The 17553-nt window shown below is 36.3% G+C and overlaps 1 protein-coding gene across 1 annotated transcript in view; it reads right to left on the minus strand.

Annotated features, from left to right (window-relative positions):
* LOC118161496 (macrophage mannose receptor 1-like) overlaps nt 1–17553 on the minus strand; it is a 34986-nt gene that overhangs the window by 6979 nt on the left and 10454 nt on the right. Inside the window, exons 9-24 of the mRNA XM_035316927.1 lie at nt 17120–17233; nt 16673–16788; nt 16155–16303; nt 15029–15228; nt 13085–13212; nt 11970–12057; nt 10929–11073; nt 9316–9351; nt 9021–9196; nt 8374–8441; nt 6776–6876; nt 5322–5458; nt 4121–4235; nt 3301–3497; nt 1982–2072; nt 503–735 (exon numbers count right to left, since the gene is read on the minus strand). Coding sequence (XP_035172818.1) covers nt 503–735; nt 1982–2072; nt 3301–3497; nt 4121–4235; nt 5322–5458; nt 6776–6876; nt 8374–8441; nt 9021–9196; nt 9316–9351; nt 10929–11073; nt 11970–12057; nt 13085–13212; nt 15029–15228; nt 16155–16303; nt 16673–16788; nt 17120–17233 — 2094 coding nt within the window. The remainder of the gene's footprint in view (nt 1–502; nt 736–1981; nt 2073–3300; nt 3498–4120; nt 4236–5321; nt 5459–6775; nt 6877–8373; nt 8442–9020; nt 9197–9315; nt 9352–10928; nt 11074–11969; nt 12058–13084; nt 13213–15028; nt 15229–16154; nt 16304–16672; nt 16789–17119; nt 17234–17553) is intronic.

Here is a 17553-nt window from a genome sequence, read left to right on the forward strand (position 1 = left end):
TTGGGGGGGGGGGGGGGAGGAAGGGAGGAAGCCCTTTAAAGCCCTTTGCCTTCTCTGTTTGTTTTTAAAACTCTGTTCACTGTACTAAACAATGTCACTGAATGCTGTAAGTACGAGTTACATGCAGTCTACATATGATCTGTGTTGAACAACACATTACATTTTGGAAGGTTTTTTGGAAGTAACACAAATTTCTAAAACACAGGAAGAAAATCAGATAAATCCATCTTAAGTTATGTAGAAAATCTCATCTCAAGAGAAGCAAGTAAAAATAATTCACCTCCTCTAATCTGCTTCATTTAAATTTAGTCTGTGAGCAATTTGATGAGTAAAGATTATTTGTCAGTAAACAGTCAAACTCAGACATTCAATCATTACACACACGGTGAAACCATTAACATGATGATTGTTTCAGCATTTTTACAAGATGGGCATCCAGTAGGACTATAAGAAGCAGGAGAGCTCATCAAGCACCTGAACTTCCCATCTGTCCAGCACTTACCATGTTGCTGTTAAGACCAATCCATACAGGCTTTCCATATTTCAACATCTGAATCCACAGGAAGGAATGGATGTAGGCATCTGAAATGCTGGCAAGTTCTGCATGTTTGTCTTGACAGTTATTTCTAGCCTGTTCCCATTGCATTTCAGACGAGATGATTAAATAGCTACTGTCACCATAACGAGCAAATTCAGAGGATGGATTTGTTGCTGGTACTTCAAATTGTGTGGTAACTATGGAGAGAAAATTGAATGCATTAATTTAAAACATACCACGGCTATCTAACATACAAGGAATTAAAAAAAAAAAAAAAAAAAGTGCAAAATAGCCAAAATTCAAAACATTCATTTAAGCTCTCGAGCAATTTGTAAATGAAAAACAACAACAATAACAACAAAATTAAAACCAAAATTGTAAACGTAAAAAGCAGATTAAAATCCTGTGAAGCAGGCAGTATATTTGCTAGGTGCCTGACTCATAAATTGGATATTTCAGGTCCTATATTTCTATATATTTTGACTAAATCTGGATATCTGAGTAACTGGTTTTAGGGCTAGTATTTTAAGGCATTTACTGTAGTTCTCTATTATCACAACTTGAGACTTTGATACTTGATGTTAATTGACCACCACTCCTTGTTCTCTCTAAGTCATTAGCCTGTCCATAAGGTGAACACTTTCTGCACATTTGAGCCAAGCAGGGTCTATTTCTACCCTGTGAGTCAGTGATGTGTAAAGAACAGTTTTATGTGGGATTATACGAGATAAAAATGCCTCTCTAAAACTCTTGCAAAATTTACTTGCTATGCAGTGAGATGGGTTTCTCACAAACAAGTTAGCTACATTGAGAGTGAACAAGCTGCAGAAGCTGATTGAAATGAGGCAGCTAGTTTTTACTAATAGTGATAAAGGTGAGGTAAAACTGTTTTATTACCCATGCTTTGGCTCCTCTATTCCTATTGCATGGCTGTGCTGGCACAAATTGAATGATTACAAATCTATAGCAAGAGAATAAACATTTATTACTTGTTTTGGTGTAAAATGTTCTTCAACAATTAAGACAAGGCCAAGAGGCTGTACATTTTAATAGACTTCATACAACATTCATAGAAGAATATTACATGCTCTACTCAGAGATAGACAGGAATATGCAACTCCATGGTTTTACACTGCACATAAAGAGGATGCCAAAAATCTTCAGTTTCACTAAGAAATCTGTTTTCAAGTATTATTCTCTAGTATTATTTGTGACTTGGGTATATAATCCTAAAATAGAGGTTCCTCTCCAGTAATATCTGCAGTGCAAAATGTACTTTAAAAATAGTCTTCTCTTAAGACTGGTGGTGCTCAGAAAACTTAAGAGACTCAGAATGAGACTCAAATCTAGAAAAAATCATATTGGTTTTCCATGCATTTCATATTATGCTTGTCTAATTGAGCTACTTATCCCGTTTAGGAGACTGGGTTAAACAGAACTCACGTGAATTCATTTGGCATATATAACCTCTCTCGTTTTCACAGCTATCATCTCGCCATTTCCCATCTGACTGTATGACGAAGACACAATCAGTCTGAAAGAGAGGACAATGTATGCAGCCATTAGAAAAGGCAAACAGGATGTGGTGAGGTGCTCCTATATTCCTAATGCAAGCCTGATGACAGACAAGAGAGGTAAGAAGAGAGGAGCGTGTTGAGTACCTTTATAATTAGTTCATTTTGCCTAAGTTCAAATTGGCTTGACCTGGTATTTTTTAACAACCAATTTGAACTATGCTCTCACTGATACCAGTCAAAGTTTGAAAGAATCGTCTATAAAAACAGTCCCACTAGTTTTATTAAGAATCCTTTAATAACTACAGAAGTTATTAGGGTACCACAATATGTCTTCTCGATGCTAATTTACAATTATGTACAGCTACTTAAAAAAAAAAAATCCATGTATAAAAAGTAATATATGAACTATTACTAAAAACAATAGTCTGGATTTAGCTTAAGAGAAGTAGTCTATCTTGCAGAAAGCATGAACTCATTTGTTTGCAGTCATTATCAAGATAACATTATCAGGTATTTTGGGGAACAACCAACATTTCCCTTTATTTCCTTATTCTTAATTTCTTCAAGATTTCCTTCAGATGGCTCCCCAAATTTCAGGATCGGCCTTGTCCATCTTTCAGCATTTTTGAGCATATCCAAGTTTCTCTGCTATACTGACTTAAACAAGTTTTAATCATAAAAACTCTAACTGATGGCAGTTGTCATAAGCTTTCTGTGACCAGTAGCCTACTATTTCTGCAGAAACTATGCATGTCCTTCCTTTGGGAAGGAGATTTAATTTCAGCAGAATTATTTCCCTTTTGTTGAAAATGTCTTTCTGTACCATTAGAAACTAATGAAACTATGTGGGATCATATTATCCAGAAATGGTAAACATAGGTAGGCAAATAAATGTTTCAACAATAACCTTAATTTTGGTTTATTGTAACTTTTCTCTGCTTGGTGCTGCAACTTTAATGTCAGTGGTAATGTGGTTTGTGCGGGAACGAGTTTAATATATTCCTCTCTGGGCTTGTTTTACAGAATTGGTATTTTACTATAGTTTAGATGAAAAGCTCAATGTCCTTCTTCAGAATCTCTGCCAAATATTCTTGGTATATTTGGAACGGATATCAGGTACTTTGCTAAGCCCCATTCAGCTTGCAAAAGGTCCTGTTTCAACATCTAGTTATTGATGCTGTAGCTTCCCCTTAAGAAAAAATATCTGGCTGCCTAAGATACATAGGTTACTTAATTTTTCTGTACCTCTACAGTGTTGTCTGTCAACAAGCCATAGTCATAAAAGTTGAAGTATGTTTGTGTCTTTTCTGGTGCACCGCTAACCCAATTGGTATAGGAAACAGTGCTCCCATCTGTCCAAAGAAATGTGGACTCTCTGTTGACATCATTCATCCCAATCCAAACATTAGTTGTAGCATCCTTTAAATGATAGTGGAGGAAAGCTAGAGGGAAAAAAAGAAGTCATTAGGGAAAGCTCATCATGACTCACCCAAAGCATGAAAAGATGTGGACAAGTTCGAAACTGGAGCCATATTAAAAGGATAACATTTCCCAATATAGAACCCATCTGCTTTTAACTAACTTTTAGAAAAGCATCTGTAGGAACTTACACTAAACAAGCATTAAGGTTGGAAAAAATAGCCAAAAAAAAAAAAAAAAAAAAAAAGACACTGGAGCAAATTAGAAAATGTCCTATTGCCTACTACATATCACAAGTAGCATTTCAGAAAATCATATTGCCAGTTTGCCAGTGAGACAGACAGAGAGAGAGTACAGATGTCAGGTTGAGAGATTTGTGCAACCACACTCAAAACAGACTGGAAGTTTCATGAAAACTGAGCAACTGAAAGAACTAGAAACACACATTATTTCTTACATGTAATAATTTAGCTATTGTTTCACACTTCAGAATTAAAACCAAGCATAAACTGACCTGGCTAATAAGACATTTTCAGCAGTTAATTTGCTTATGTATTTTGGAAAGAATAGTACTTTCCTTAGTAGGAGATGAATAATTTTTTTTTCTTTGAGAGGTAACATGCTTCAGTAAAGCCTCTATATGTACCTTGCACTTGCTCATTTGGTACTGTAGCCAGGTTTCCTCCCAGATTAATACAAACATCTCGTGCATCATGCCATACAAGTTTTCTTGTTATATTGGAAGCAAAAATTTTGAAACACTGGGGGGAAAAAAAAAAAGCAAGCAATTTACTCAAACAATATGGAAACTGTTATTTATGAATAGTATCAGCCAGTTATAGGACACTATTTCTCCAGAAAAAGAAATCAGGGCTAAAATAAATGACACATTTCAAGAGTGCTAAATTAATAGTGTGCAAGATCTTTGCACAAAGTACATATGTCTATTGAAGCAGATATTTGGCTCCTCTCTTCACACAAGGTGCAACCCATGAATTGAGTATCATCTGAATTCATCATCATGACATCAGGTCTATAAACCTGCTTCACATTTTCTTCTGCCTGCTTCTTACAGTAACAGAAGGATCATTTAAGTTCAAGAAAATGTGGCTTTGGGTAACACAGCTGCAGAAAACGATCTCCACTGCTCCTTGTCCTGCTTCCATTGGCTGTGATTATAACTGCTCATCCTGCCAAATTGTGTGAAATATCATTGATATGTTGACCCATCATTTTGAGGATGCAAGTGCAGTGCAGAGTGTGTACACCAGATAAAACAGCCCTTGGCAAATGGAGTTTCACCTCCAGTTGGTACATATTCTTACGTTCCTGCAATGAGGACTTTCAGACGAGGACTGTATGTGAAATCGCTTTAAAAACAATTGTAGTTTGGCATCATGTTTCTGAACTCAGTTTTGGGAACTCCTTTACAAGCCAACAGGATTGTTCAAATGCATTCTTTCTAAATCACTCCACCTGAAGAGTTTTGCTGTTGTTGTTTTTGTGTTTTTGTTTTGTTTTGTTTTTTTGAGACCAACCATTATAAACTTCAGTTCCTAACATAAATACATTACACAGGAGAGAAGTATTAAACAGCAACAATGTATTTTAAGCTTGCACAGGCTTTGTTCTCTGAAAGTTATTCAGCATACACCTATTTTACTGTATCCCTCTGCAAAGTTAAATGTCTAGTTACCTCCAGAAAAGTCCAGCTGTTTACCCAGCATGTACTGACTGGGTAATTACACTGCAGATTTATTTCATAATCATAAAAACATATTTTTTGCAGTTCTTTTTTTTCAGTCCCACTGTCATACGTAATTCACTTAAGATGCTTGTTGACATACCTTGTTGTTAAAGAGAAGCCAACTTTCTGGACATCCTCCAGGAGGCAATGGAGAAGCAAACGTTGAATTAATAGAGCTATTATGCTTTTCACATACAAATTTATTGGAGGAACCACAGTTTACATCATTCCACAAACCTAAAAAACAGTTAGATTGAGTAAACAAGTCAAGATGTTATAACATTTGTAACAATAATATATCACTCCCTATTTTGAGTAAGAGGGTAATCTCTGGTTCTCAGACCACCAAAGTGATTAAAAGACATGCATGCTATATTTATACAATCAGCTACTGCTTACAAACAGAAGATCTTTATGGACCATAAGGATGATCAAAGAGCTGGAGCACCTCTCCTATGAAGACAGGCTGAGGAATTTGGTGTTGTTCAGCCTGGAGAAGGCTCTGGGGAGACCTTATAGGAGCCTTTCAGTACCTAAAGGGAGTCTAGAGAAAAGCCAGGGAGGGACTCTCTTTTAGGGGAACACTGGAAATGCTCAAGGCCAGGCTGAACGGGGCTTTGTGCAACCCGGTCTGGTGGGAGGTGTCCCTGCCTATGGCAGGGGATTGGAACTGGGTGATCTTTAAGGTCCCTCCCAACCCAAACCATTCCATGATTTTGTGATTCTATTACTTTTGCTGCTCAGCACTATTAGTTTGTGAGAAAAAAAAAAAAAGTAAAGATCTGATGAATATTCTTTTATCAGAACACAATCTACTGCATTTTATATCTCAGGTTAAAGCTTGATCTGAGAGCAAAGTAAGCCCTGCAGATCTAACTGAGCCAGCTGAAGTTCTCATTGTAGAACAGCTGTAGTGCTTTCAGCTTAATTTGAATGCCTGACCCTGCTGCTCTTCTTCCAGGGCTTTCCACAGTGTCTACACCTGTTTATGATTTGTTCAAGCCATGGCATCATTACATTGCAGGCAGCAGTGGTAATACACCAGCAAGCAAATTTGAAAAGAAAACAGATGTAAAATGGATGAGATAAGAAATTCTGGATCAATCTGAGAGCACATTATAATGTTTGAGTGTGTTATAAAATATTCGATATTTTTTACTCATTGGTTTTTAATTTCAACTCCCTTTCTTCTATAGCTGAATCATAAATATTTTCTCAAGTTCATAGGAGTAAAGATAGGCTCTGCTCATCTATCAGGTTTTTACTTAGAGAAGTAGTAAAAAACACTATAATGTGTAATGTCAATCTTATAAATGCAGACACAGATGCCCACATTAAATTACACATGGTGCTAAAGTCTCCCCCTTCTAAAGACATAGACTTTTCCATGACTGGAGTTTATGCCTGTTATCACATCTTGTTAGCTTGTCCCTCTTCAGAAACAGCTGAAAACAGCTGTAAAAGACTATTGCAGCTAAAGGCAGAAGTTTGACACCATCGGTTATAATCCAAATGAAGAGAAGTAAAATCTAATAATTTAGACTTGTTACTTACCTGGCTTTGACAACATTACCACACAATTTTCCTCATTATTTGCAAAGTTGGGTTCATTAGGAGCCCAGGCCACATAGGTTACTGGAGTCCCATCTACCCAGCTTAAAGAAAAGATACAAAAATAGTTATTAGTTAAAACACTTCAGTTACTAGATTAAGATTCTAAGGAACATCTCACCATGAAGACACTGTCCAAGAGCATTAATGGGAAGTGACTAAAACTGGAAAGACTGTTACAGATTTTTTTTCTCCTTCCTGATTATCCAAATTTGACGAAGTTTGTGTAAAACATTGCTGGTTGCAAAACAGAAGAAAACACCAAGAATATTTTCCATTGACAGTCAGGAGTGATCAGTCATCATTTAATATCAGAAAACATTATTCTGTTAGCCACAATAAATAATAGAGAGAATATTAAAAAAAATATATTTATCTTAATTGATCACATTTCATCATCTAGATATTATTATGCTCCTCAGTCTAAGAATTCCTGATTTTTCCATAGAGGAAATTAAGGACAAAAATGTTCTTCTTTTATTTTATTCTGAAGAGAAGTATTTCAATAGGTTAATTAATTCATGTGTTCAGAGATACATAGTCAGCTTTAAGACCACTCTTTCTGAAATATCAAAATTATTTTTTTTCTTTAGGCCTGCATGCTTTTTACTTAATAAATTGCTATGGAAGGGTGTTGCCCTTAAATCTAAATAGATTAGATATTCATTGGACCCAAGCAATAGCCCTTCTCCTCTGATTTGTGTCCTAACTTAGGAAGTCATAGTCAGGCACAGGCTAAGTCACTCATAATCTTGTCCTTCTCTTCCACTCTTTCCAGGGTTAGTGGTTTACAGACCCTCCATAGTGGAGGAAAAATATAGAAAGGTTCAACTAAAAATTCCTCTAACCCTGCTTCAGGTCAGTTAAAAGCACAGTCTGTCACCTCCCAAAAGTGTCTTAACTAGCAGATGGGAAGGTAGGCACTGTCTGTATTGTGATCTTTAGTAACTTTTACTAAATTTTAAGTTTATACGTGTGTTGATGATTTTTGGAAATACTTGTTAATTTTACTGTAGTGTAAACTTCTGCTAATATTCCTCCTGGGGTGGGAGTATGCAGAGACTACCTGAGACTGAAAACCTCAATCAGAAGCAGCTTTTGAATTCATTATGCAGTCCTTCCTAATTCTGGAGGGTTTCTCTGGAGCTACAGTATAGAGATCAAAAGCACATGAAGGATAAGCTCTGAAGAATCAAACATATTTTGTGTGTGCATGCGTATGTGTGTGTGCTTGTAGGTATAAAATCCAGCACAGAAGGACATCCCTCTAGTTTATGGGGCCAATCTTTGAAACAGACTTGAGAAAGCATGAGAGTAGAGATGCCAAGCTTTTCTTGACTAAGTATCGACTCAAGAAAAAATGTTGTTTTCATTTTTCTTTTTGAGAAAAGCTACTGAGTCTTAGACTATTCTAGGATCCTGCTTTGTACATGTTATGTACATCCTTCAGTCCTTGTAAAACAACACATTTAGTACCTCCAGCTACATAAAATACTGTTTGTTTCTACATGTTAAGAGCTGCTGTGATGATCTGAACTTACCTAAACTTTTTATCCAGACTCACTTTTAAACCAATGAAGTATTCTCTTGACTCACTCCCGTAACGATCCTAAAAGAGAAAGCAACTTTTTAATTTTTTTTATTAAAAAAAAAAAAAGTATTTGAAATAAAACAAGCAGAAATGCATATGTTATTAATTACTGAAGTCATCAGCAATAGACATGTGCTTTCAGCTAAACACAGTTGTGTTTACATGCTCAGGGGCAGACATCGGCTTTTCAGCTGGAGCAGCAGAGTCCTGCAGCTCTGAGGACCCTTAGGATGAGGAGAGGGAAGCAGAGTTTGAGGCAGAGATTGGTACATGTTTTTTCTCTGTGGCTGCAGCACTGTCTAGTGCCAACTTCAGTTCTCTCTGAAACCAACTTCTTCCCCAACCAGCATGGTTTACCACCTCACTCTTTCCACTGCTCTTCCTCACCACTTCAGCATGCCTGGTGCCAAACAGGAGAGACCAAATTACACAGGAACAAAGGACATTTTGCAGGAAGAGGGGGGAATTCATCAATTTCAGTTAGAATTCACTAATAAAAATGCTGATGGCTCTATTTCTGAAGCAATTAAAATTTTGCAAGGAAAAGCATTTTTACTTTAAAAATGAAAAGCATTTCTACTTTATATTGATTCTTACATTTTGTTTCAGAGCTCTCTGTAGGAACCTCCTCTCACTATTACTACTAACAACAGCCAAGTCTGCAGAATTCATCCTGCAAAACTCTTGGGCTTTTTCCATGGAGACCTGTTCTTCGCTGATGTAGTAAAGTTTATCTTCATATATGACCCATCCATCCACAGTGGTTTTATATTCTGGAAGACAAATAAAGTAGCCTTAAATTCTTCATCAACAGAACATAAAAGTTAATTTTAGAGTAACAGTTTTGATAAAAAATAATTAACAAGATGAATAAATGTATGCCAAAACCTACCATATGTGTCAGTCGGTTCAGGTTTTAGCATCACTCCTGCAAAACAAGAGAACAGAAGGCATAACATGTCCCTATAGCATGTTTTGTTGATTGACTGCAAGGAACCAAGTGAGGAACAGAGCAGAATTAAGTACCCATTTGCCACTGACTAGAAAAGAAGCAGGCTTAGTCACACATTTCAGCTACACATTATGAAATATGCATGGTCATGATTTACTTATGATTTTGTATCATAAACTGTGCTTTTTTTTCCAGCAGAATCATAACTTTGCTTAGACCACATATGTGAAGAGAAATATAAAGGAAAATCAGTCTTCCAGTCTGTAAGACACAGTAGATTTATGTGAAACTCTTTAAAATTCAGTTTTGTAGCCCTTTAGTGAAACCCCAGTAGACATATCATAAATTTCCAGAAAGATCTTCTCATCAAGAGGCAGAAAATTTCCACTAGATTTCTTCAACTCTTTCTAATATTCTTTCAGTCCCTAATACTCATAAGCAAAAAGAAATATGACTTTATATACTGACTGCAAGTTGTTTCTGCTTCTGGTTGGAAAAAGAAATGCCACTGTTTTGAATCATTCCTTTCCCAGAAACAGATATCTCCTGAATAATTGTAAAAGAGAGCTTGGAGCACTGCTTCCAGACCTGTTTCATCAATTTTCCTTAATGGTATTGTTAGAGCTGTGGCTAGCTTCAGTGACAACTGCCAAACATACCAACTCAACTGTGATACTGAACAGTTTTTTTTCATTAAATGGATTCAGACAACAAAAAAAAAGAGCAGAAAATTTTCTACTGGAACATTTTCCTTTGGAGAAAAAAAAAAAAAAAAAAAAAAAAAAAAAGTGATCTGGCAGAATCAAAATATCCCAGACAAACTTAATATCCCAGACAAATGTTTCAATACTTTCCAAAGTTTTGGTGGATGTCAGACAGGAAACTTGCAATCTCCACTACTGTGCAGCAGCTCCTGACTGTCCTCCATGGCCACCTGGGCTGCATGATAAGTGACATGGCATGTCTGACTCTTCAGCCACCCACCCTATGAAAAATGGGGCAGGGTCTCAGCCAGTCCCAAGAAGCTCAGCATCAGGGCTGGAGCGCTGCAGGAAGGTAAGACAAAGCCTTCTGCTTCCATCCATCTCTCATCACCTTCTCTCAACCCTTTTAATGGATTTGTGGTAAATCCAGTTATATCTCAAAGCAAAAGTATGTTTGGTGTACAAATATTAATTTATTTTTTAAGCTTAACTTGTGTTAGTATATATAAAAAAAAAAAAGTGTCGTAAGGAATGCACAACTCCTTACTTCCTACATCACAAGCATACAGACAAAAAGTTCTTAATATATAAAATGTTTGCAGTCTATGTAACCCTCACAAATATATGGGTTATTAATACATCCTAATATACATCAACAAATAAATTCATTTACTCTGATCATATATCACTGAAAAATCCTTGCCTACATTATCCTACATAATTATCTTGGCATGCATTTGGAAAAAGTACAGTTTTCAAAATTTTGTACCTTTCTGCATCAAATTACATTAGAAAACAACTACTTAAAAATTATTTAAGCTTCCTGATTAAATAGAAGAATAAAAATACCTTTTTTTATTTGACAAATCCAGTTATGAAGTGCTTCACATTCCAAAAGGAGCCACTTCATAGGTTTGGGCCAACCATCCAGCACACCACAGAATTTGCGTCCTCCTGAATTTCTTGAATGATCTTTGAAGACTGTGTACCTAACCTATAGAACAAAATATACTTTCATCTGTTTCAGCAGGTGTACTCTCCATTGGTAAAAAGAAACAAGGGTATTTTAAAGATTCTATCTCTCACTAGGACATATACAGGAGAAGCCATAGGTGTAAGAATTTTTACAGTGGGGCAATGTCACTGATTGGGAGATCAAGCTGTCTTGACATGGAGGGCTTTTTCTCTTGTTTGCACCTCAAGCTCTAGACACAGACAGAATAAAAACAGGCAAATGGACAGTTTCTAATGGACTCCATCTAGCTCAGAATTTAACCCCAACACGGTCACGCTAATCCTATGCAGACAAAGTAGTTTGCACTTCTTCAACTGTAACCTGGTTCAAAATGATATTGTTCAACAGCCATGTGGCAGCTGTGACCATATTGTGCCTCAATTCAGCATTCATGGCTTCCCTTTACGAGGACAGGAGTGTGGCTTTCAGCAGGGAAGTCTTGTCCTACAAACTTAGTGGAGCTACCTTAAGGAACTGACATCCAAATGGGAAGGGTGATCCATTTGTTATAAGAAGCTTGGGATTTTCAAAAAGTTCTTGGCTAGATCTCAAAAAAACTTGCAAGGAAACAAATGCGTTACAAGGTAAGAGGAAAGTTCCTTGTCTGGGTCAAAAATAGGAAATAGGGAGTAGGAGTGCACGGAGGAATGGAATTCTGCAGGAATATTTCACACATTTGTGGATATTTACATGGGCTCAAGAGGTGACTGGGTAAATTCATTGAAATAAAGAATTAAGAATAATATATATTGTCATATAAATGTTTGCAGGATTAGTGTTCTCTTTCAACAGGAGGAGTAAAAACCCAGAAAGCACATGTACAAACTCCAAGACTTCTTAAGCAAACAAATCTGATGAAAAATTAAAATACTCACTGGAGAGCCATCACTCCAGGCAAAACCTTCATCTGGATTCAAGGAAAATATACCAATCCAATCTTTTTCAAATGAACAGCGACCATCTCTAACACAAATTACAAGACAGAACAGTGTGTAAATACCAAAACAATCAACATCCAGGAACACATCTTGAAAGCTGCTACAGCACATTCCAAAGTGCACTGAAGTTGTAATAATTATCCTATTAGCTTTCATGAAGGTCATACAGATGTATATATTCTCCCTGGAAATATTATTTATCTGCTTATTTACTTGCTTTATTGCTTTTACTCTTTGATACAGTTTTTCTGGAATGTACAAGAGCTTACACTGAACCAGTATCCCCAGTTTAAATGTACTAGTGCAACAACTGTAATCAGCAGAGCACCAAATTGCCAGAAGTTAGCTCTGGCATCATGAGCTCTGCAAAGACTGTTGTATTAACTTGGAAATGTAACTAAGGTCTTTTAAAACATGTTAGTAATTGTTGCATACTTTAGACGATGGATGTTTCTTGAACAAAGATAATAGAATCATAGAATCATTTAGGTTGGTAAAGATGTTAAAGATCAGAAAGTCCCTAACTAATCATCAATACCCTAACTATGGAGCTGTAAGAACAGTTCACATTTTAGCACTGTTAATTGCCATATGAGAAGCCACTGTACACTTGTTCAGTGCCAATGGCTTATTTATCAAAATTATTGGTTCTATTGTTTTTGTGTTCAGTTTTCTTAGGAAAGGAAAAGCCTTCACTGATTCAAAGAGGCTGTTCCTCTTGAAAATGGTCTCAGCTTTGACTATGTCAAGGTGAGACGAAAGTAAATATATTGGTCATATTTTCTATCCTGCTAAAAATACCAGCCCCCACAATTTCATATATTCCTAAATGATATCTATTAGGCACGATACAGATTTTTCAATTCCCTTGGATATAAACAACTCCTTTTTCATGAAACAGTTCATACTAACGAGTAGATAAAATTTCAAGCGTATCACAGTGTTTTTGGCTTTTGAAGAGTCTGTTTCAGAAATCATTTAAGAGTGTTTATAATAGTTCATATTAAATGTTTTTTTAGGCCTGGTAAGATAAACACACAACAGATACTCACATTTTTGCTCTTGATAACATTTGTTTCTCCTCCTCAGAGTTAATGGTCACCAGATCCCCTCCCATTTGTCTACAAAAATCTCGAGCTTCAAGCCAGGATTTCTTTCTAATATGTGATCGGCAAAAGCTCTGGAGAGAAATTACTTTAAAACATGTTCTATATATAAAATGTATAATAGAGATGTACACATATATAAATAACATGTAATGTAATACACATTATGTATAATACACATAAAATAAAAAAAAATGAAGTAATGTACTCTTCCTCAAATATACAAGCCAAGTCTTAGCCCACATGAGAAATAGCATGGATTATGCTGTTCATGAAGGTTTTGCATTAGAGTGGTCTAATTAGTTGCCATAGAGTGAAAAACAATGGCAAGGAGTTGCTAGAAGGGAAGACAATTCCCTTTAACTTGTTTTGCTTGTAGGAGGGCCCAGGCCACCCTCCAAAGGGAGGGAAAGGAACTTAGTTGTGGCCAAGGCAGGATGGAGGAGTCTGAAGACACAGGAAAAAGTTTGACCTCATAGTGTACATGTCTCACTTTGCATTTGCAGTATGATATCTAACAGTTTGGTAGTTTAAAAGAGAATAAGCACGAGTTTGACCAAAGCTAAAAATGATGATATGGGGGTAAAGGAGACCAAGTAAATATCATTCTCACTGAGTGAAAGAAAGAAATGGAAATAATAACAAAACCAACAACAATTAAAAGACAAGACCTCATTAATTCAAATAAATTTATAAGAAATACTAACAACTCACACTTACTTAGCAGGATCCCAAATCTATATTTACACTCTATCCTCATTTGTTGTTCAAAGTCCTTTCATATGCCTGATAGTTGCAATTGAGTGTACTTCAAGTACAAGTTATCTGTAGCTTTATTACAACTATCTAATAAATGTTCATAAGCTTCATAAAAATTGGTTGATTAGCCTTTCATGTGATGTATCTTCCTTTATTTTGGGGGTAACATGGTTTTCTTAGCAAGGTTAAGTCTTAGGCATTTTGCTGCATGTGGGTGGACATTATTGTTTCTTTACTTCATTCCCTGAGCTCTCACATACCTTGGGTAAATATGGGGTTTTTGCACAACCTAGTGACCACAGCTGATATAAAGAGCCACACTGACAGCCAAATTTTGCTGCTATTACTATTTAATAAAAACTCTCAACATGGTTGTCTTAATAATGTTGCAAATATTATGTTGTTTTGTCTTTGTTCTTTTTTATCTTTTCCATATGTTTTTTGTTTGTTTGTTTGTTTGTTTGTTTCCTAGGGACTCAATATTTATTCCACTTCTTCCATTTTCTACTTCAGTTTATTCTATCCCTAGGGCACAAACTTCCTGATTTTCTTTCCCATGTCTTTCTTCCTCCCCTTGTGTCCAGTTCCTTAAATATCATCTTCCTTCCCCAGTTTCTTCCCCCTTACAGATGATTCCTGAAGATTATTATTTTTTTCTTTTTTTGGCCTTGTTCTTTTCTCAGACATTCATAGAATCATAAAATGATTTAAGTTAGAAGAGACTTTAAAGATTATCTACTTCCAACCCCCCTGCCATGGGTAGGGACACATCCCTCCAGAGCAGGCTTCTCAAAGCTCCATCCAGCCTGGTCTTGAACACTTCCACTGATGGGGCATTCACAGCTTCTCTGGGCAACCTGTGCCAGTGTCTCACCACCCTTATAGAGAAGAATTTATTCTGAATATCTAATCTAAATTTACCCTCCTTTAGTTTAAAGCCATTCCCCCCTTGTCTTGTCACTACACTCCCTAGTAAAGTATCACCCTCCAGCTTTCTTGTAGACCCCCTTCACTGAAAGCAAATATTGCCAAATGTCCTTTTGTCCTTCCATTCTTTGTGTCTGTTTGTTGTTTTTCTCCCCAAACCCAACATTTCAAAGCCTGTCTTCTTTTTACTATTTAAGCACTTACTTTAAAACAGGAATTACTATTTTTGCTTGACACCCAGCCTTCAGGACATGTGTGTACTGGAGCAGTAGTTGGAATAGGTGGGGCAGTTGCACCATATGCCCACTGTTTACAGATATATTTTTGCTTTGTCTCACAGTCAAGAACATCCCACAATCCAGCTCGAGTTCCAGTTCTCATGGCAACACATCCTGGCTTACTTCCTTTATGAGAAATAAAAATAAAAATAAATAAATAAAAAACTTTGGCTATCTTATACAGTCTAACTTGTTTAATTCTTACTTGAAGATTCTGCTTTTTTTTTTTTTTTTTTTTACTTTTTTTTAATATCCTTCATAATGAATTATATGGGTAGACAATAATTTATTTTAATAGGTAAAACATTTGTTTGCAAGTGAGGACCTCATTCCTACTTACATTAAGCATAATTTTAACAGGTAGTATAACCTCAGTTACTAGTGCTTTTCATAAGTGCACACACCACACAAGATGCAGTCACATGCACACAAGGAGCTTATACAATTGCATATTTGGCTTTGACACAGATCATTACAGAACTCTGTTGGTGAGCACTCTTTCCCTATAGAAATTAGACATTAGTTCTAGCCTTTTGCATTCCCTGTCTTTTAACCAAATTTTATATTCATTTAAGAGCTGTCTTCTGTCAGGGCAGATTAGCTGAAAGACAGTTTCAGTATGGTGATGTGAGTGCAGTTTTCTTAGCATCACAAGTAAAAATATATGGTATGATCATTTTTGATACTGTGATTTTGTAATTCTAACTTTAAAATCTTACTACAATTGTTCTGCTCTTTCTTATGACTGCAGAATGGTGTCAGGAACTGCTTGTAGCCTGTTTATCAGAAAGCAGGCAGTTTTCAAGATTCTGGTAATGGTTGTCTTTGTGAAGATGAGCCAAAAAGTTAAACTTAAGTATATCAGATGTCCAGATATAAAACTGCTATGCAAATTATTCATTTGAAATTAAAAGTTGGATTTTGGGAACTTCCAGTTCCTTTGAAATATACTTAAAAGGTAAATGATAAAATTCAGTGGATGTTGCCAATGCCAACCTGAATAGGGACTGTGAGGTCAGAGTGCGTCCGCCATCAACAGTCACAGCACCTACCAGGCATTCCTGCATCCCAGTGTGCAAAGGAGACATCTTCACCGTTGGTCCACTTGAAGGAGCCTTGGTCCTCCATGTCAGAGAGACCGAGCCAGAAATATTTCTCAGGCCTCAGCCCGACAAGGCTGATCAAATAGGCTTGTTCATACCTGCAAGGAAGATCACAGTAACACAAGTGGAAACAAAAGCCCTTATCCAAATTCTAATTGTCTGATCTGATGATGAATCCTATCCCCCTTTTCTTTGCTTCGGATTAGGGGGAGGGCCTTACAAGGGCATTCTGGCACTACATAAATCAACAACAGGAGAGAAAAAAAAAAAAAAAAAAAAAAAAAAAGAATTATTTTGGATTATTTTATTCAACTGCAGACTTCATCTCTAACTTGGTAATTTACTGTCTGTCCTTGTGTGAGAACTGTGAAGTAGTTCCTTGAGTAATTTAGGAACATACAACCTTTACCTATTCAAAAGACAAAGAAAAGTGATTATCATAAGACAAAGAAAAGTGATTATCATACCTACTTTCAACTGTGGCTAAGTAACCTTTTTCTCCTTCACAAGTGCTGTTTGCCTCTGAAAATGTTGCTGGTACATGTCCAATAAAATAACAGTAGGTCCCATATCGTCTCCAGCCCTGTAATATGATTATAGGATCTCCTTATGAGTTTTAAATAATTGTGGTGTCATGTATTAAGTGAGCTATACTATTTTGAAGTGAATGAAGCAGAATAATCATAAGTACTATGAATTAGCAAAATTTTGCAGTCAAATTAGATTCCTTCTAAATGGCTTCTGTAAATAGCTTAATAAAGTTTATAGTAACATTAAGAGAGAAATAAATTCCATAATAAATAACAAAAAATGTTTCTATATATAAATGATGCAAATTCAAATATTTCTAGATGATTCTCAGACAAGGGCCTTATTTGAACTGAAAAATTAATGTTCCGGTCTTATATTCTTACTTTTTTGCAACCTACATCCATACTTTCCTTTTCTCCAGCTATTTGTGATGCAGGTTTTCTTTTACAAATGTAACCAGCTTTCTTCTCACAGACATAGTCTGCCCAGTAGCCATCCTATGAGGCAGGAAAAAGAAAGAAATAGAAATGAGATTGAGATGGATAACCTAAATAAATTGAATTGAATTTTCTTTCTCCTTTCATTCTGAAACAGAAACATACTCTTTACCCTATGCCGTCCCCCAAGCTGATAACAAAAATAAATCCTCTCACACTCAGTGAAATGGCAGAGTGGTCTATGGTAGTACTGCTTTAGCCAGTAGTGATGAGTAGGAATTAGGGTGCTGGGTTTCCTGGCCTCTTTTCAGCTGGAGCTGATCCCCCACCTGTTCTGCAGGGGCAGGTACAGGCAGTTGTGCCACACAGGGACAGGCAAA

Source organism: Oxyura jamaicensis, chromosome 2 (genome assembly GCF_011077185.1).
Source record: "Oxyura jamaicensis isolate SHBP4307 breed ruddy duck chromosome 2, BPBGC_Ojam_1.0, whole genome shotgun sequence".
Lineage (NCBI taxonomy): Eukaryota > Metazoa > Chordata > Aves > Anseriformes > Anatidae > Oxyura > Oxyura jamaicensis.